Consider the following 21,583-nt stretch of genomic DNA (forward strand, 5'->3'; position numbering starts at 1 on the left):
CCACCTTACCCCAGCTGGAAGGAGAGAGGACTTCTGCAAACTGAAAAGCAAGGAGACAGTCTCCCTCTTTCAGCCCCTTTCTTTAGGCTCTGTGGTGGCTTGATATTTGCAGATGTTCTTTCTCCAGCCGCAGCCTCTCTTAGCGATACTGGTCAGTCCTTCATCTCGGTGCCCGCATGGCATTGACCAGACAGGGGAGATCAGAAGTTCTGTGTGGCTCATGGTCTGAGCAGGGGGCAGAGGCTTCACCCAGAAGTGATGTTGCAGAGGGAGGAAGAAACATCAAGGGGTTGGGCACAGTGGCTCACACCTGTGGTCCCGGCACTTTGGGAGGCGGAGGCAGGTGGATCGCCTGAGCTCAGGAGTTTGAGACCAGCCTGGCCAACATGGTGAAACCCTGTCTCTACTAACAATACAATAAAATTAGCTGGGCGTGGTGGTGGGATCCTGTAGGTGCAGCTACTCGGGAGGCTGAGACAGGAGAATCACTTGAGCCCGGGAGGTGGAGGCTGCAGTGAGCCAAGATCGTGCCACTGCACTCCAGCTTGGGCGACAGAGCGAGACGGAGTCTCAACAACAACAAAAAGAAACAGCATCGAGGCTCCGGGAAGCAGGCAGCCCACTCTGTCCAGGCAGGTCCAGGGAGGCTCCCAGAGGCCGGACACCTGAGCTGTGGCTAAACGTGACCAAATGTGTCAGGGCAGGTGGGCAGGGCATGGGCCTGCCCAGGCATGAGCCACCACACCCGCCCGATCAGGGCAGGGGAACCAAGGACGCATCAGCCTCCTGCTCTTGGACTTCAGGGAGGCTGGCAGACCTTTTGGTGCCTCCGTCTCCTCATCTGAAATGGGGATGGGAAGTCTGCCTCTTAAAGGAATGCGAGTTAAAGAGGGAGTCTTGAATCCCACAGCATATGCACCTAGGGGCCACTCCTCACCACAGGTCATGATATGTCATAGTCACTGTTCTCCCTAAAATGTTTTAGGGAGAATGGTTTTTTGTTTTGTGTTTTTTCAGATGGGTTCTAACTCTGTTGCCAAGGCTGGATAGTGCAGTGGTGCGATCATAGCTCACTGCAGCCTCTACCTCCTGGACTCAAGCAGTCCTTCTCCCTCAGCCTCCTAGGTAGCTGGGACTACAAGTGTGTACCACCAGATCTGGCGAACTTTCCAGTTATTTTTCCTTTTTTTTTTTTTTTTTTTTTTTGAGATGGAGTCTCGCTCTGCCGCCCGGGCTGGAGTGCAGTGGCCGGATCTCAGCTCACTTCAGCTCACTGCAAGCTCCGCCTCCCGGGTTCACGCCATTCTCCTGCCTCAGCCTCCTGAGTAGCTGGGACTACAGGCGCCCGCCACCACGCCCGACTAGTTTTTTGTATTTTTTAGTAGAGACGGGGTTTCACTGTGTTAGCCAGGATAGTCTCGATCTCCTGACCTCGTGATCCACCCGTCTCGGCCTCCCAAAGTGCTGGGATTACAGGCTTGAGCCACCATGCCCGGCCTCAGTTATTTTTCTTTAAGAGACAGAGCCTTGCTATGTTGCCCAGCTGGTCCTGAATCCCTGGCCTCAAGCGATTCTCCTGGCTTGGCCTCCCAAAGTGCTTGGATCACAGGTGTGAGCTACCTGCCTGGCCTCCCTAAAATGTTACCAGGTATTCCAACCAAGAGGAGAGCCATCCTTTAGATAGAAGATCTAGAATTTTTTTTTTTTTTTTTTTTGAGACGGAGTCTCACTGTGTCGCCCAGGTTGGAGTGCAGTGGTGCAATCTCGGCTTACTGTAAGCTCTGCTTCCCGGGTTCATGCCATTCTCCTGCCTCAGCCTCCTGAGTAGCTAGGACGCCATTATGCCCAGCTAATTCTTTGTATTTTTTTTTAATAGAGACGGGGTTTCACTGTGTTAGCCAGGATGGTCTCGATCTCCTGACTTCGTGATCTGCCCAACTCGGCCTCCCAAAGTGCTGGGATTACAGTCATGAGCCACTGCGCCCGGCCAGAACTAGAATTTTTGGCCAGGCACGGTGGCTCACGCCTGTAATCCCAACACTTTGGGAGGCCGAGGTGGGTGAATCACTTGAGGCTAGGAGTTCGAGACCAGCCTGGCCAACATAGCAAGACCCCCGTCTCTACTACCAGTACAAAAATTAGCCAGGCGTGGTGGTGCACACTTGTACTCCCCACTACTCAGGAGGCTGAGGCAGGAAGAACACTTGAACCTGGGAGGCGGAGGTTGCAGTGAGCCACTGCATTCTGGCCTGGGTGACAGAGCAAGACTTGGTCTCAAAAAAAAAAAAAAAAAGAAGATCTAGAATTTTTGCCTACATAGGACGTTCAACCCTGGATGTCTCTTCTCAAAGATTCTCTGCTTGACCGAACATTAGACTTCTGAACCTTTTCCCAGTCCCATCTGAGCACTTCTTTGTAAAATCCAGTTTCAGCTGAGACCCTGCTAAGACAGTTTAACAGGAACCCTCTGCCCTTGAGATCTGATCACCCTTGATGTCTGATCGGACTCCTCATCTTCCCCCATACCCCAGGTACTATCTGATCACCCTGGCCTGTCTTCAGCAAGAATCCTGTTAGGTCAGTTTAGCTAGAAACTGCTGTACACTCAATGTTTCCTCTTAGTGATTTTCCATCCACTGACCCCCACCCTGCTCCCTGGTTATAAAGTCCCACTTGCCCAAGCCATCTTCAGAGTTGAGCCCAATCGTTCGTTCTCGCCACTGGAAGGCCCCATCACAATAGTGAGAATAAAGACATCCTGCCCGTGTGTTAGTGAGTACCGTTGAATAATACCTTTTTTTTTTTTTTTTTTTTTTTTTTGAGACAGAGTCTTGCTCTGTCACCCAGGCTGGAGTGCAGTGGCACGATCTCAGCTCACTGCAACCTCTGCCTCCCGCATTCAAGTGATTCTCCTGCCTCAGCTTTCCAAGTAGATGGGACTACAGGCGCCTGCCACCATGCCCGGCTAATTTTTGTATTTTTAGTAGAGACAGGGTTTCACCGTGTTGACCAGGTTGGTCTTGAACTCCTGACCTCAGGTGATCTGCCCGCCTCGGCCTCCCAAAGTACTGGGATTACATGCATAAGCCACTGCACCTGGCCCCATTGAATAATTCTTCTCTAGCTTTCTCAATTCAAGAGATCTTTTTAAATTGCCCAGAAGAAAAATCTCAGAGGCAGGGGCATTTGGAAGGCGGCCAGACTTCTTCCAGCTCTCAGTGTCCCTGGTAGGCACATGGCATCCCCACTGGACCCACGCCTAGGCCAGCCCTGTCAGAGGAAGGGGCAAGACTGCCTCTACGTTAGTTTTACCTAGAAACCGTGACTGGGGGGAAGCTGAATTATGACCAGTAGCTTTATGGATTTTTTCTGTGATACAAACTTTTCATGAGGTTTTTAAAAATTGTCTTTAATTTAATTTTTTGCGGGCAGTGGGGCGGGGCAGGGAATAGGGTCTCACTCTGTCGTCCAGGCTAGAGTGTAATGGCACAATCATGGCTCACTGCAGCCTCAACCTCCTGGGCTCAAGTGATCCTCCTATTTCGGCCCCCTGAGTAGCTGGGACTATAGGCATGCATCACCACGCCTGGCTAATTTTTTCTTTTTTGTAGACGCAGGATCTCATGGCTATTCTTGAACTTCCTGGGCTCAGGTGATCTCCTGCTTGGCCTCCCAGAGTGCTGGGATTGCAGGTGTGAGCCACTGCACCCGGCTTATTTTATTTCTTTTTTTTTTTTTTTTTTTTCCAAGACAGAGTCTTGCTCTCTCACCCAGGCTGGAGTGCAGTGGCGTGATCTTGACTCACTGCAACCTCCACCTCCTGGGTTCAAGCAATTCTCTTGCCTCAGCTTCCCAAGTAGGAGGGACTACAGGCGCGTGCCACCACGCCTGGCTAATTTTTGCATTTTTAGTAGAGACAGGGTTTCACCATGTTGGCCAGGCTAGTCTTGAACTCTTGACCTCAAGTGATCCACCCGCCTTGGCTTCTAAAGTGGTGGAATTACAGGTGTGAGCCACAACGCCAGGGCTTATTTTATTTCTTTTCTTTTCTTTTCTTTTCTTTTTTTTTTTTTTTGAGATAGAGTCTCGCTCTGTCGCCCAGGCTGGAGTGCAGTGGCACAATCTTGGCTCACTGCAAGCTCCGCCTCCCAGGTTCATGCCATTCTCCTGCCTCAGCCTCCAGAGTAGCTGGGACTACAGGCGCCCGCCACCACACCCGGCTAATTTTTTATATCTTTAGTAGAGACAGGGTTTCACTGTGTTCGCCAGGATGGTCTCAATCTCCTGACCTTGTGATCTGCCCACCTCGGCCTCCCAAAGTGCTGGGATTACAGGCGTGAGCCACCGCCCAGCCTGTTTTATTTCTAATTGATGAAAGTTGTATATATTCATCACTTACAACATGACATTTTGAAATATGTATACATTGTGGAATGGGTCAATGGAGCTAATTAACATATGCATTACCTGACATAGTCAACATGTTTTGTGATGAAAGCACTTAAAATTTACTCTCTTAGGAATTTTCAAGATACAAAAATATTTACAGTCACCATGTTATACAATAGATTGTTTGAATTTATTCCTCCTCTCTAACTGAAATTTATATCCTTTGACCAGCATCTCCCCAACCCTGCCACCACCCCTGGTAACCAGTATTCTACTTTCTACTTGTTTTTTTGAGACAGGGTCTTGCTCTGTCACCCAAGCTGGAGTGCAGTGGTGCAATCACATTCACTGCAGCCTTGAATTCCTGGGCCTAAGCGATCCTCCTGCCTCAGCTTCCTGAGTAACTGGGACAACAGGTGTGTCCCACCACACCTAGCTAATTTTTTATTTTTTGTAAAGATGGGATGTCACTATGTTGCCCAGGCTGGTCTCAAAACTCCTGGCCTCAAGCAATCCTCCCATCTCTGCTTCCCAAAGTGCTGGGGGGTTACAGGTGTGAACCACAGCACCAGCCCTACTTTCTACTTCTGTGAGTTTTTTTTTTTTTTTTTGGAGTGGGGGTACATGTGTGTTTTGTTACAGGGATATATTGGGTATGGTTAGGGTTGCACTTCTAATATACCCGTCACTCAGATCTCAAACACTGTACCTAATAGGTAACTTTTCAACCCTCACTCCCTTCCCCCTCTCCCACTATGAGTTCAACTTTTAAAAATTCTACACGAGTGAGATCATGTAGTATTTGCCTTTCTGTGCCTGGCTTATTAACATAGTATCCCTCAGCTTCATCCATGTTACAAATGACAGGATCTCTCTGGGGTTTTTTTTGTTTTTTTTTTTTGTTTTTTTTTTTGAGACAGAGTCTTGCTCTGTCACCCAGGCCAGAGTGCAGTGGCGCGATCTCAGCTCAGTGCAACCTCCACCTCCTGGGTTCAGACGATTCTCCTGCCTCAGCCTCCCAGGTAGCTGGGATTACAGGCACATGCCACCACGCCCAGCTAATTTTTGTATTTTTAGTGGAGACGGGGTTTCACCATGTTGGCCAGGCTGGTCTCAAACTCTTGACCTCAAGTGATCTGCCCGCCCCGGCCTCCCAGAGTGCTGGGATTACAGGAGTGAGCCAGTGAGCCCAGCCTATTCATTCATCTGTTGATGGACACTTAGGTTGATTCCATGTCTTGGCTATTGTGATTAGTGCTGAAATGAACATGAGAATGCAAACATTTCTTCCACGTACTGATGTCATTTCCTTTGGATATATACCCAGAAGTGGGATTGCTGGACCTAGTGAGATAATAATTTTTTTCCAAAGTTTGCAACTTATATTAGAAACATGTTTTTTGTATTATAAAAGAAAAAAAAATGTGTTTCTCTGAAAGGAGAGGCCTTTTTTGGTTTTGAGCATGTCCAGTGCTATAGGTTTTGTAGCCTTGGGGAACCATGGCATCCGCCTTCCCAGTGCGTGTGCCAGATTATATCGCATAATTGCTGACACCGGGGTCCCACTTCCTCCCTCCTGTCCACCCTGGACCCCACATGATCCTCCAGGCACACCAGCCACCCTTGTGCTTTGAGACTGTGCGAGCCCCCGGCCAGCCCAGCCGAGCAGCAACACAATAGCACCCCTTGCTGCGAGCGCCGGGCCGCACTTCCCCCTCGGATGTATAATAGCACCAACCGGATATTTTTAGATGGGCTTTGAAAAGTCGCAGTGTGCTGAGACCACATACCAGACGCGTGAGGTCACCGGGCCTGGGAGCAGCCTGTGTGCATGGATAATTGGTGCACGGGGTAATCGCAGAACCAGAAAGCCCGCCCTTGGGCAGCCACGGTGGTGGGAGGGGCCCCTCATATCCCAAAGGCGTTCCCTGTCGTATGTCCCCAAGACACCAGGCCTGGCTGTGATATTAGAAGTCACTGCAGAGACTTGTCCCCTGGGTTTAACGTGAGCACTGTGGCTCTTTAGGGTATGAATGTACATTTCTGGGGCACCTCTGCCACAGACCAGGCTTTACACCAAGGTGGGGGGACCCCACTCAGAGAGGACCCGTTTCCTGCTGCAGACACCCCAGGGCAACCAACAGGACTGTCCCCCCCACCTCACCCTCGAGGACAGGCATCCCTTCGCCATCTGCTTATAGTTAGGCCAAGTAAGGGGAGCTTTCTGTGCCCCTTCCTGGGACTTTATTTTAGGGTTTGCCTGACAGATCTCTTTGAATTGAGCTTGATTGGGAGGAGAGTCTGGTCATGGGACCACATAGGCGAGGCTGGGCTTCGTGCTGTCAGGCACGGAGTAAGGAGGAGGGCCTAGGCCTGGGCACCGGGCCCCAGGCTGAAGCTCATTTCCTGCGTGAGCTCCAGACTATGGCCCTGCAGGGTCCCGTGAGCATCCAAGGAAACCAGGGAGTCGGTGCCTCGAGACTGCAAACTCCAAACAACAACAAAAAACACAGTTCTCCAGCTACCCTCTGGACAGCTGGAAATGAAACCTAGAAAGACCGCAGGGATCCCCTCAGCACCTAGAATGCAGCGCACACAGGAGCCTGCATTCTACACGGAAGGGACAGAGGGACCAGTGAGCCCCAACTACCCAGCCCTGCAACCCCCTTTTATTTCCGTCTGTGTACATCAGTGCTTCCCAGCCGGGATGATTTGGCGATCTCTGGAGACAGTCTTTGGTTATCCCAGATGGCACCGGGTAGGTGGAGGCCAGGGATGCTGTTCAACACTGTGTAGTGCACAGGACGCCCCCATCACACAGGGTGGTTCACCCCCCAAAAGTCCCATAGGCACCCAGGAAAGCCAACTTCACCAGCAGAGCCCTGGTGGTTCCCGCCCACCGACAAGCCCCCCGGGTTTCATCAGACCCCCCAGAGGCTGTTTCAAAGTTCAGCAGGTCAGACCGGACCCAGTGGCTCACACCTGTCATCCCAGCACTTTGGGAGGCCAAGATGGAAGGATCACTTGAGTCCAAGAGCCCCAGACCAACCAGGGTAACATAGTGAGATTCGTGTTGACAAAAATCATTTTTAAAATTAGGCTGGGGGCAGTGGCTCACGCCTGTAATCCCAGCACTTTGGGAAGCTGAGGAGGGCGGATCACCTGAGGTCGGAAGTTCAAAACCAGCCTGACCAACGTGGAGAAACCTCATCTCTACTAAAAATACAGAATTATCTGGGTGTGGTGGCGCATGCCTGTAATCCTAGCTACTTGGGAGGCTGAAGCAGGAGAATCGCTTGAACCCAGGAGGCGGAGGTTGCAGTGAGCCAAGATTGCGCCATTGCACTCCAGCCTGGGCAACAAGAGTGAACTCCGTCTCAAAAAAACAAAAAACAAACAAACAAATTAGCCAGGCACGGTAATGTATACTTGTGGTCTCAGCTCGTTAGGAGGCGGAAATGGGAGGCTCGCCTGAGCCTAGGGGTCGAGGTTGAGGCTGCAGTGAGCTATGGTCGCACCACTTAAACTCTAGCCTGGGCGACAGAGTGAGACCCTGTCTCCCTGCCTCAAAAAAAAAAAAAAAAAATCAACAGGTGAGCAAGGCTCATGTGGTGACCCAGTCCCCCCCACCAAAAGCACCCGGCTACTGCCCAGACCCGCTTCTCTGTAGAGGGCCAAGTCATCTCTCTCTCTGGGGCCCACTCCTTCTCACCTTCCTGCTTGGCTCTGTGTTCCCATGATCTCGAGCTCCCTATTTCCTTGTCCCGTGACCCAAACAGCCGGCTCCTTGAGGAGCGTGACCCGCACACGGGTCCAGCCACCGTACTGTCCAGGCTTCAAACTCTGCCCGAGGCTTTGCAGCTGAATGGAGCCTTCTCCAAGGGAGGATCTGGGCCTTCCATGGTCAGATCCTTTTTTTTTTTTGGAAACAGGGTCTCGCTCTGTCGCCCAGGCTGGAGTGCAGGGGCGCAAATGCAGCTGCAGCCTCAACCTTCTGGGCTGAAGCAATCCTCCCACCTCAGCCTCCAAAGTAACTGGAACTACAGGCATCCACCACCATACCTGGCTCTTTTTTTTTTTTTAATACTTTAAGTTCTGGGATACATGTGTAGAATGTGCAGTTTTGTTACATAGATGTACACATGCCATGGTGGTTTGCTTGCACCCGTCAACCCATCACCTACATTAGGTATTTCTTCTAATGCTATCCCTCCTCTGGCCCCCCACCCCCCACAGGCCCCAGTGTGTGGTGTTCCCCTCCCTGTGTCCGTGTGTTCTCATTGTTCAACTCCCACTTATGAGTGAGAACATGCGGTGTTTGGTTTTCTGTTCCTGTGTTAGTTTGCTGAGAATGATGGTTTCCAGCCTCATCCATGTCCCTGCAAAGGACATGAACTCATCCTTTTTTGTGGCTGCATAGTATTCCGTGGCATATATGTACAACATTCTCTTAATCTAGTCTATCATTGATGGGCATTTGGATTGGTTCCAAGTCTTTGCTATTGTGAATAGTGCTGCAATAAACGTACGTGTGCATGTGTCTTTATAGCAGCGTGATTTATAATCCTTTGGGTATATGCCCAGTAATGAGATTGCTGCATACCTGGCTAATTTTTTTTATTTTTTCTAGATTTGGGGTTTTGCCATGTTGCCCATGCTTGTCTCGAACTCCAGGCCTCAAGCCATCCTCCTGCCTCGGCCTCCCAAAGTGCTAGGATTACAGGCATGACCACTGTGCCCAGCCAGTCAGTTGCATTTTTAATGGGACTTCCCCCTTCAGGCTGCCCCACAAAAGCCTCCACTCAGTGGTCAGCCAGTGTCTTAATCTGTTCGGGCTACTGTCACAGAATATGGTTACACATAGCTTAACTACGGGAGAAATGCGTCACTGGGTGATTTTGTGCTCATGCAAACATTCTAAAGTGAACTTACACAAACCTAGATGATATAACCTACTACACACTTAGGCTGTAGATCGTCAGTAGGTTATATACTAATAGGTGTGTTAGTATATAACCACTAATAGGGTATACCTATACAAATAGATGTAGCTGGCTGGGTGCAGTGGCTCACGCCTGTAATCCCAACACTTTGGGAGGCCAAGGCAGGTGGATCACCTGAGGTCAGGAGTTCAAGACCAACATGGCCTCAAACTGTAGTGAAACCCTGTCTCTATTTTAAAATGCAAAAATTAGCTGGGCGTGGTAGCTCGTACCTATAGTCCTAGTTACTGTGGAGGCTGAGACAGGAGGATCACTGGAACCTGGGAGGCAGAGGTTGCAGTGAGCCGAGATTATGCCACTGTACTCCAACCTGGGCAAGAGTGAGACTCGATTTCAAAAAAAGCAAAAACAAATAGGTATAGCCCATTGCTTCTAGGCTGCAAACCTGTACAGCATGTTACCTTACTGAATACTGTGGGCAGTTGTAACACAATGGTAAATATTTGTGTATCTAAACATAGGCCAGGCCTGGTGGCTCATTCCTGTAATCCTAGCACTTTGCAAGGCCTATGCAGGAGGATCACCTGAACCCAGGAGGTCGAGGCTGCAGTGAGCCAAGATCTCACCACCGCACTCCAACCTGGGCGACAGACCAAGATTCTGTCTCTAAATAGATAGATAGACTGGTTACTTTGGCTCACACCTGTAATCCCAACACTTGGAGAGGCCAAAGTGAGCAGATTGCTTGAGCCCAGGAGTTTGAGACTGGCCTGGGCAACACGGTGAAACTTCTTCTCTGTAAGAAAATAAGCCAGGTGTGCTGACACGTGCCCGTAGTCTCAGCTACCTGGGAGCCTGAGGCAGGAGGATCACCTTGAGCTCTGGAGGTTGAGGCTGCAGTGAGCCATGATCATGCCACCACACTCTAGCCTGGGCAACAGAGTGAGACCCTGTCTCAAAAAAAAGATTGGGTGGATGGATGGATGGATAGAAACATAGAAACAGTACAGTAAGAGTACAGTATTATAATCTTATGGGACCACCGTCATGTATGCGGTCCATCATTCGATGGTCATTGCTGTGTAGTGCATGACTGTACCATGTAGACCAGGTGGCTGAAACAACAGAAATATATTCTCACAGTTCTGGAAGTGAGAAGTCCAAGGTGAAGGCTCTGGCAGATTTGGTGTCAGGTGAAAGCCCACTTCTTGGTTCATCGATGGCGTTTTTTCCCATGCCCTCACATGGTGGAAGGAGTGAGGGAGCTCTCTGGGGGCCTCTTCTATAAGGGCACTAATCCCATTCATGAGGGCCCCATGTAAGTGACCTCATCACCTTCCGAAGACCTTACCTCCTGAACCTATCACCTTAGGCTTAGATTTTAACATATAAAGTTTGTCGGGGCCAGGCGTGGTGACTCAAGCTTGTAATCCCAGCACTTTGGGAGGCCGAGGCGAGGAGATCACTTGGGGTCGGGAGTTCGAGACCAGCCTGGCCAACATGGTAAAACCCTGTCTCTACTAAAAATACAAAAATTAGCCGAGCGCAGTAGCATGCGCCTGTAATCCCAGCTACTCAGGAAGCTGAAGCACAAGAATCACTTGAACCCGGGAGGCGGAGGTTGCAGTGAGCCGAGATCACGCCATTGCGCTCCAGCCTGGGCAACAAGAGCAAAACCCTGTCTCAAAAAAAAAAAAAAAAAAATTTTGGTGAGGGCCACAGACATGAAGTCCATAACAACCAATATCCATCCCCCTGTGGAATGAGGCCTTCAGGAAGATCCTTTCTCTCTATGTTATTGTGTCTCCGGTTTCTGCCTCCCCGGCGTGCTTGGCCACCACCTTCCCCACCCCCTACAATGGGACCTTGGCAGTGGCCTTGCCACTTCCTTCACACTGTGGCCTTGCTCTCTCCTCTCCTCCCTGGGCACCCCAGCCTCTCAAACGGGAACATCACTGCTGCCAGACTTTCCACGTGTGGCATGCCCAGGGTGTGCCCCCTGTCCCCGTGCCCTCCCCTTGCCATGTCACCTCTTCCCCAAACCTAGTGGTCACAAGGACTGGGACAGTGGAACACCAGGCCCCAGGACCAGCTCTGCCGCCTCTCTCTCATCTGCCAGGCCTCACAGCCCACATCCTGCTGGCCTTACCCTATCTTCTTTCTCCCTAAACAAAAGAGCCCCACATCTTCCCCCAGCCACCACCTCTTCCTAGCTTCTCTGTCCTGTGCCAGGCACCTTCCCTGCCTCGAGTTCCCCGCAGGCTCCATCTTAAACACTCTGGAGCAGTAAGTCCCTCATGGGAAGGGGGCACCCCAGGAAGCTGGACAGAGAGTGGGTGTCCCCCATCTTCATTCAGGTGATGGTTACATGGAAGGCCCCAGAGGGTACCCCTGCACACTCCCTGCACTGCACACACTTCCCTGTATATGTGGACTCGTCGGTACAGAGCAAGAAGATTGTCCTGTGAAAAAGGAATGAAACATTGAGCCACCGTGCCTGTCATCACAGCCCTTTGGGAGGCCAAGGCGGGAGGATTGTTTGAGGCCGGGAGTTCAAGACCAGCCTGGGCAACATAGAGAGATGCGGTCTCTACAAAAAATTTTAAAAATTAGGCAAGCATGGTGGCCTGCACCTGTGGTCCCACCTACTTGGGAGGCTAAGGCAGGAGGATTCCTTGAGCCCAGGAGGTTGAGGCTTGCGGTGAGCTATGATTACACCACTGCACTCCAGCCTGGGCGACAGAGCAAGACCCTGCCTCTTAAATTAAAAAAAAAAAGAAAGAAAAAAGAAAAGAAAAAAGAAGCAGCAACCAGACACAAAAGGCCATACAGTGTATGACCTCATTGACCTGAAATACCCAGAACAGGCAAATCCGTAGAGACAGGAAGCAAATTGGTGGTTGTCAGGGACTAGGAGAGGGAAATGGGGAGGGACTGCTGGTGGGGACAGTCTCCTTTTAGGGGGATCAGAATGTTCTGGAACTAGATAAAGGCGATGGCTGCACAACATTGTGAATGTACTAAATGCCACTGAATTGTACACTTTAAAATGGTTAATTGTATGTTATGTTAGTTTTACCCCAATTTTTTTTTAAATTGCTCTTTGAACCCACTTATCTTCCCACCAAACTGTAGGGCTCCTCGAAGGAGCTTCCACATGCCCTGCCTTGTGTCCAGCACTGAGCCCAGAGTCCAGATCAGCCCAAAATTCCTGCTGCAAAGAGTCCAATAGGCAATACTTTCGCCTTCGCAGACTAGATGGTGGTGTCTGTTGCAACACAATTGAATGAGCCTGGCGTATACCAATAAAACTTTATTGATGGACGCTGAAATCTGAAGAGGTTTTTCACACCAGGAAATATTCTTCTTTGGTTTTTGTTTGTTTCTTGTTTTGCCGTTTACAAATGTGAAAATCATTCTCGGCTCGCAGGCAATTAAAAAAACAAGCATCAGACCAGATTTGGCCCACAGAGTGTGCTTTTACCCTATCAGATGAATGATTATAACTGAAAAGAATTCAGGCAATTGCCATTTTTAATGTCAGAGACTTAAAACTTGAACACCGGCCAGGCACGATGGCTCATGCCTGTAATCCCAGTACTTTGGGAGGCCAAGGTGGGCAAATCACCTGAGGTCAGGAGTTTGAGACCAGCCTGGACAACATGGGAAAACCCCATCTCTACTAAAAATGCAAAAGTTAGCCAGGCGTGGTGGCACACACCTGTCATCCCAGCTACTCAGGAGGGTGAGTCACGAGAATCGCTTGAACCCGGGAGGCGGAGGTTGCAGTGAGCTGAGATCATGCCATTGCACTCCAGCCCGGCAACAGAGTAAGACTCTGTTTCGGGGGAAAAAAAAAAAAAAAAACTTGAGCACCTTACACAACCTCAGACACAAAGATAAAGAGAAATGTTGGAATGGGCCTTGACTATACACCTCTGTGTTTTCCAGGTCTTACCTGGGCTTCTAAGTGACTTACAGCCTACTGTCTCAGGGATAAGTGAGTGTCCTCAAAGCCCAGGAGGAGGAAGGCCCAGGGTTCCAGGCTGAGGCCTATAGCAGCTCCATCCTCGCTGAAGCCTATTATCCTTAGCAAACCAACACAGGAACAGAACACCTAATATTGCATGTTCTCACTTACAAGTGGGAGCTAAATGGGGAGAACACATGTTCACACAGAGGGGAACAGCAGACAGTGGGGCCTCCTGGAGGATGGGAAAAGGGAGAAGAGCAGAAAAAAATAACTTTTGGGGCCGGGCGCGGTGGCTCACACCTGTAATCCAAGCACTTTGAGAGGCTGTGCCGGGCGGATCACATGGTCAAGAGATCGAGACCATCCTGGCCAACGTGGTGAAACCCCATCTCTACTAAAAATACAAAAATTAGCTGAGCGTGGTGGCACATACCTGTATTCCCAGCTACTTGGAAGGCTGAGGCAGGAGAATTGCTTGAACCTGGGAGGCGGAGGTTGCAGTGAGCCGAGAGCGTGCCACTACACCCCAGCCTGGGCGACAGAGTAAGAGTCTGTCTCCAAAAAAAAAAAAGAAAGAAAAAGAAAAAATAATTATTGGATACTAGGCTTAGTATCTGGGTGACAAAATAATCTGTACAGCAAACCCCTGTGATACGAATTTACCTACTTAACAAACCTGCATGTATACCCCAAAACCTTAAAAGTTAAGGCGGGGCATGGTGGTACATACCTGTGGTCGCAGCTACTTGGGAGGCTGAGGCGGGAAGATCCCTTGAGCCTGGGAGACAGAGGTTGCAGTGAGCCGAGATCGTGCCACTACACTCCAGCCTGGGTAACAGAGCGAGACCCCATCTCAAAAATAATATTAAAAGGTTGAAAAATAAAGTTTATTTAGACAACAAATAAATAAAATGTTTTTGCAAATTATGTCACAATCTGGCTCATGCCTATAATTTCAGCACTTTGGGAGACCTAGGTGGGTGGATCACTTAAGCTCAGGAGTTCCAGACCAGCCTGGGCAACATGGCAAAACCCCATCTCTGCAAAAACTTAGCCAGACATGGTGGCGCATGCCTGTGGTCCCAGCTGCTCGGGAGGCTGAGGCAGGGGGATCGCTTCAGCCCAGGAGGCAGAGGTTGCAGTAAGCCAAGATTGCAACACTGCACTCCAGCCTGGGTGATGTTGTGTGACCCTGTCTCAAACAAAAAAAAGAAAGAAAGAAAATGAGCTACTCTCTGCTTACTGGGTAGCCCTGCTTTCCAGAACAGTTAAAGAAAAAATAAGAGGCCGGGGGTGGTGGCTCATGCCTGTAATCCCAGCATTTTGGAAGGCCGAGGCGAGCAGATTGCCTGAGCTCAGGAGTTCAAGACCAGCCTGGGCAACATGGTGAGACCCAATCTCTACTAAAAATACAAAAAATTGGCCAGGCGTGGCAGCGTGCGCCTATAATCGCAGCTACTCGGGAGGCTGAGCCAGGAGAATCGCTTGAACCTGGGAGACAGTGGTTGCAAAGAGCCAAGATCGCACCCTTGCATTCCAGCCTAGGCGACAGAGCAAGAGTCCATCTCAAAAAAAAAAAAAGGAAAGAAGAAGAAAAAATAGAGACCGGGCACAGTGACTCATGCACTTTGGGAGGCTGAGGCGGGCAGACTGCCTGAGCTCGGGAGTTCGAGATCAGCCTGGACAACATGGTGAAACCCGATCTCTACTAAAATACAAAAAATTAGCTGGCATGGTAGTGCGCATCTGTAGTCCCAGCTACTCAGGAGGCTGAGGCATGAGAATTGCTTAAACCCAGGAGGCAGAGGTTGCAGTGAGCCAAGATTGTGTCACTCCAGCCCAGGTGGCAGAGCGAGACTGTCTCCAAGAGAAAAAATAGATAAATTGAACAATACAAAATAAAAATAAAGACACAGTGTAAAATGAGAGGAAAGAAAAGAAAAATTCCATCCTTCTGATCTGAAAACCTGCTTTTGATTTCGTTGCAGGCTTTCGGAAACGCCAAGACAGCCCACAACAACAACTCCAGCCGGTTTGGGAAGTTCATCCAAGTCAGCTACCTAGAGAGTGGCATTGTGAGAGGGTGAGTCAGTGTCCCTGGGGTCCCTACTGGTGGGAGCTGGCCCCATGCGCTGTTGCTTCCCGACACACAGATGGGAGTGAGATGTGGAGATCATGGCTGTGCAAATGTTTATGCTTTGTACAGGAGAGCGAGTGTGATTTAAAGTCTTTGAGGTGAAGGTCTGGAGCAGTAGGTTGAGGTAGGAAATGTGGGCAGGGGCTGGGGACAACAGCACAGCCCATTTCTTGTCTTGATAAAGTTTCAAATTTGGTAAGTCTTAGGGGTGTCACAGGCAGTAGGGATGTAGACTCTGGCCTTTGCCAAACATGTGTCCCTTCAGCCAGAAAATGACAGGTACAGAGCAGCAAAGTGAGGTGGTTGTGCATTGGGAATACTGAAGGGTGGGTGGGTGGATGGACTCATGAGGGGATGGATGGATGGAGGATGGATGGATGGATGGATGGATGGATGGATGGATGGATGGTTGATTAGACAGACAGATGGATTCACAGGTGAATGGATTTTCAGTTAGATGGACAGATTTATGGATGGGTGAGTGGGTGGGTGGATGGATGGATGGATGGATGGATGGATGGATGGATGGATGGATGAATGGTTGGTTGGTTGGTTGGTTAGACAGACAGATGGATTCATGGGTGAATGGATTTTCAGGTGGATGGATGGATAGATTTATGGATGGGTGGATGGGTGGATGGGTGGGTGGGTGGATGGATGGATGGATGGATGGATGGATGGATGGATGGATTCGTGCATGGATGGCTGAATGGATGGATAGATTAATTCTTGGGTGAATGGATTCATGAGTGGATGGATGAATAGATTCATGAATGGGTGGGTGGGTGGGTGGGTGGATGGATGGATGGATGGATGGATGGATGGATGGATTCGTGCATGGATGGCTGAATGGATGGATAGATTAATTCTTGGGTGAATGGATTCATGAGTGGATGGATGAATAGATTCATGAATGGGTGGGTGGGTGGATGGATGGATGGATGGATGGATGGATGGATGGATGGATGATGGATGGATAGGTTAATGAGTGAGTGGATTCATGGGTAGATGGATGGATTCATGAATGGATCTACCCGTACACTCATGAATCCATCCATCACAGGTGGATGGGTAGATTCATGGGTAGGTGGATGAGTAAATGGGTGGATTCATATAATGAATGGGTGGGTGGGTGGGTGGGTGGATGGATGGATGGATGGATGGATGGATGGATGGATGGATGGGTGGGTGGGTGGGTGGGTGGATGGATGGATGGATGAATAGATAGGTGGGTTTATGCGTGAGTGGATTCATGAGTGGCTGGATAGATAGATTCATGGGTGGATGGATTTACAAGTAGATGGATAGATTCACAGGTAGGCGGATGAATAAATGGGTACAGTTGTGGGTGTGTGGATGGGTGGATGGATGGATAGATAGACGGATTCATGGGTGGACGGATTCGTGGATGGATAGGTACATGGATTATTCATAGCTGGATGGGTAGATTCATAGGTAGGTGGATGAATAAATGGGGAGATTTGTGGATGTGTCAATTAGCAAATGGATAGATTCATGGGTAAATTGGATGGGCTTGATCAGTGGATGCATGGATCCATTGATGGATAGATGAGTACTTAGATGGCATCTGACAGGGTCCAAGGCCTGGATACTCACAGGGATCTCCCACCTAACTATAGATTCTCATTTGAGGGGCTGCTGTGTCAATGGGATTTGTAAAGGTCCCAGGATTTTGTCTGTCTGAACCTGACTGATGATCATTTCAACTGATGGTTCATATTCAAGATACAAGCAGGCACATTGTTCTCCTGAACGCTTCCGCCTCTGACTTCATTCCTTTTTCCCACTGCCCAGGTTCCAGTAGGCAGTGGTGTGGGTGAGTGGCCCTTGACAAATGTCAGGGGCTGCTCTGGCCCCTCGGCCTCAGCCCCCACAAGGCAGTCAGTGGCCCCCCAACTCCTACCATCTGCCCACATGGGTGTGCCTGGTTCATCAGAGACACCTGGAACAGCCACTTGTCCCACCTGTCTTCCAGGCCCTGACCTTCTCTCCATGAAGACCCCACCTTTTTCACTTCATATTTTGGGGATTAAAATACACAATATAAGGCCACGCATGGTGGCTCACACCTGTAATCCCAGCACTGTGGGAGGCTGAGGCGGGTAGATCACCTGAGGTCGAGAGTTCAAGACCAGCCTGTCCAACGTGGTAAAACCCCCGTCTCTACTAAATTAGCCAGGCATGATAGCAGGCGCCTGTAATCCCAGCTACTTGGGAGGCTGAGGCAGGATAATCGCTTGAACCCAAGAGGCGAAGTTTGCAGTGGGCCAAGATCACCCCACTGCACTCCAGCCTGAGCGACAAGAGCGAAAGTCCGTCTTAAAAAAAAAAAAAAAAAAAACCAAACAAACAAAAATTAGCTGGGCATGGTGGTGCATGCCTGTGATCCAGAAATTACAGGTGTGAGCCACTGCACCCAGACACTATGTTTAGTTTTGTTTGTTTTTTTTTTTTTTTAGACAGAGTTTTGCTCTTATTGCCCAGGCTGGAGTGCAGCGGCGCAATCTCGGCTCACCGCAACCTCCGCCTCCTGGGTTCAAGCGATTCTCCTGCCTCAGCTTCCTGAGTAGCTGGAATTACAGACATGTGCTACCACGCCCAGCTAATTCTATATTTTTGGTAGAGATGGGGTTTCTCCATGTTGGTCAGGCTGGTCTCAAACTCCCGACCTCAGGTGATCTGCCCACCTTGGCCTCCCAAAGTGCTGGGATTACAGGCGTGAGCCACCGCGCCTGGCAGTTTAATTTTTTAAGAAGCCACCATACTGTTTCCCACAGAAGCCACACCATTTTACCTTCCCATCAGCAGTGCACAAAGGTCCCCATCTCTTATATTTGATTTTATTTTTCTTCCCATGGGTCCGTCTTTTGCACGATCCTATCTGCCACATTGCAGAGATTTTTAACCCACAGGAAGCATTCAGGGTACCTTGTTGGGAAGATGACACAGATACTGTTGCTACAGTTCCAGGCCTCCCTTGGGGAGAAACTAAACTGCCTCCTTGTCTTGTCTGGGTGTCCAGCTGGCTCTGGACAGACACTATAGGATTGACCTCGCATGGGCACCGCCCCTTTTCCCACAGTATTTCTGTATGCATTTCCTAGGAGAGACTGCCATAACAGTGTACGACAAACCATATGGCTGAAACAGCAGGAATTATTCTCTCAACATCCCGGAGGCCAGAAGTCGGATATCAAGGTGTCCACAGGGCTGGTTCCTTCTGGAGGCTCTAGGGGAAGATCCTGGCTACCTCCTCCAGCTTCTGGTGGCTCCCTTGGCTTGTGGCCACATTACTCCAATCTCTGCCTCTGTCTTCAGGTGGCCTGTGTCTCTCCTGTTTTATTTTTTTATTTTTATTTTTTTGGAGACGGAATCTCACCCTGTCGCCCAGGCTGGAGTGCAGTGGTGCTATCTCTGCTCACTGCAACCTCTGCCTCCCAGGCTCAAGCAATTCTTGTGCCTCAGTCTCCCAAGTAGCTGGGATTATAGGAATGTGCCACCACACCCAGCTAATTTTTGTTATTTTTAGTAAAGATAGGGCCTCACTGTGTTGGCCAGATTGGTCTGAAACTCCTGGCCTCAAGTGATCCGCCTGCTTTGGCCTCCCAAAGTGTCAGGATTACCGGCGTGAGCCACCACCCCCGACCCCCTCTTCTCTTATAAGAACATTTGACATTGGATTTAGGGCCTTCCTGGATTACTAAGGATGATCTTGACGTCTTTAACTTAATGGCCTCTGCAAAGACCCTTTTTATTTTTTGAGACAGCATCTTACTTTGTTGCTCAGGCTGGAGTACAATGGCATGATTATGACTCACTGCAGCCTTGAACTGCTGGAGTCAAGCGATCCTCCTGCCTCAGCCTTCTGAGCAGCTGGGACTACAGGTGCACACCACCACACCTGGCTAATTTTTTATTTTTATTCCATAGAGACAGGGTCCCACTATGTTGTCCAGGCTGGTCTTGAACTCCTGGTCTCAAGAGATCCTTCCACCTTGGCCACCCAAAGCTCTGGGGATTACAGGCATGAGCCACTGCGTCCAGCTCCCTTTTTCCAGATAAAGTCACATCCCCAGGTTCCAGGAAGCATAACTTCCAGGGCCCGCCATTGGACCACACACCAGAAGGGGTGTCCTGGCCCAGCCCATAGCTAAACGGTTCAGCCTCCCCTGCCTTCCCCAGGGTCCTGTCATATTCAGGACCAGTGGCCCTCTATGGCCAGGTCTCCCAGACCAGCTTTGGAAAGTCATATCTGTGGCCTTGGATTCAGGAAAGGGAGTCCTGCCTCCACCCACAACCTCAGGACTGTGCTCATTCTCGCCCCAGGGAGGGAGGCGCGCTTCCCATCCCAAGAATGGCCGCAGCAATCACACAAGGAGCCGGCTCGGACCGGTTCTGCTTTTGCCTACCTTCAGGCAGGTGACACTTCTCCATGCCATTCCCATGAAAGCCAAGGGTCAGGCGTAGTCCAAGCCTCCCTGCCCAGTTCCCCAATTTATGAGGCTGCAGCTTCCTGTGTGTTCAAGGACTCAGTGCCGGAGGAGCCCTGGGTCCCTATAAGACCCATTTATTAGGCCCAGGCCTTGAAAATGATTGGGGAAGGGAAGGGGTCATCATCGGTCAAGCGACATTTTGGTGCTAGACACCCAGTGTGCTAGCCCTGCCATCCTGCCACTGTGGAGCCACGTCCTCTGCCAGACCCGCAGATGCAGCACAGGGAATCGGCCACAGGCTGAGATTGAAGCATGAAGCTCCTTCTAGAAACAGACATAGCCTCCCTCCCCAGGAATGCAGGAAGGTGCTGAAACTGGTTATTAGCCCGGCAAAGGAATAGAAGGAAACATTTTTTTCTCCTATTTGAAAGAAGAGAGGACCCAGGCCAGGCCATCGAAAGTCACCTGTGCATCGTGTGTGTCCCTATGTGAGCCTGCAGACAAAAGACTGCTGTCCTGGGCTGGGCATGGTGGCTCATGCCTGTAATCCCAGCACTTTGGGGTACTGAAGCGGTTGGATCACGTGAGGCCAGGAGTTCAAGACCAGCCTGGCCAACATGGTAAAACCCCATCTCTACTAAAAATACAAAATTAGCTGGGTGTGGTGGCGCATGCCTGTAATCCCAGCTACTCGGGAAGCTGAGGCAGGAGAACCGCTTGCACATGGGAAGCAGAGGTTGCAGTGAGCCGAGATCATGCCACTGCACTCCAGCCTGGGCGACAGAGTGAGACTCCGTCTCAAAAAAAAAAAAAAAAAAAAGACTGCTGTCCTGGAGAGACAGGCAGGCGGCATTCAGCAGGCCCTGAATCGGGAACCTTGTGCTGTACCCTGGCCCTGCCACCCCTTGGGCACCAGCTGTGTCTCCTGCATAACAGGATAAGCTCAGATGAGGGTGATCTGGAGCCCCTGGTGAGCTCACACGTCTAGTGATGGCGGACCCCGTGATAGACCGCCCCCACCAGACTCAGCCAGCCCCAGCTGGTGCGAAGTGATCCCACCTGGCCACCCGCTTCCCACAGGACCCTGGGCAGCACGTAGTCTCACCAAGCCTCGGCTCCTTGTCCACTCCTCAGGAGCCACCGTGCCTGCCCCAGCGTGTAAGAGGAGTCCCTGAGAAATATATCAAATGATGCCCAGAACGTATTTGTCCTCGAAAAAACATTTACTGCCACTACTTTTAGCATTGAGAGATATTTGGGGCTGCAGAGACACCCTAGTGCCTGTGCTGGCACCCTCAGACTCAAGGTCCCACATGATGCCAGGTGCCTCCTGAGGGACCTCTGAGAATTTAATTTGGAGGAAACACCTTAACTGCTTGGCACAGAGAAAATGATTGGCAAGGCCAGGAGCAGTGGCTCACACCTGTAATCCCAGCACTTTTGGGAGGCCGAGGCGGGTGGATCACCTGAGTTCAGGAGTTCGAGACCAGCCTGGCCAACATGGCAAAATCTGTCTCTACTAAAAATACAAAAATTAACTTGGCATGGTGGTGGGCACCTGTAATCCCAGCTACTGGAAGGCTGAGGCAGGAGAATTGCTTGAACCCAGGAGGCGGAGGTTGCAGTGAGCGGAGATCACGCCACCTGCACTCCAGCCTGGGCAACAGAGCAAAACTCCATCTAAAAA

The 21,583-nt window shown here is 50.3% G+C and overlaps 1 protein-coding gene across 1 annotated transcript in view; it reads left to right on the top strand.

The window, feature by feature from the left end:
* Positions 1-21,583, top strand: part of MYO9B (myosin IXB) — a 135,184-nt gene that overhangs the window by 50,966 nt on the left and 62,635 nt on the right. Inside the window, 1 exon segment of the mRNA XM_030934887.1 lies at positions 15,294-15,388. Within this exon segment, the coding sequence (XP_030790747.1) occupies positions 15,294-15,388 (95 nt within the window).

This window comes from Rhinopithecus roxellana, chromosome 8 (assembly GCF_007565055.1).
Source record: "Rhinopithecus roxellana isolate Shanxi Qingling chromosome 8, ASM756505v1, whole genome shotgun sequence".
In the NCBI taxonomy this organism is placed as follows: domain Eukaryota; kingdom Metazoa; phylum Chordata; class Mammalia; order Primates; family Cercopithecidae; genus Rhinopithecus; species Rhinopithecus roxellana.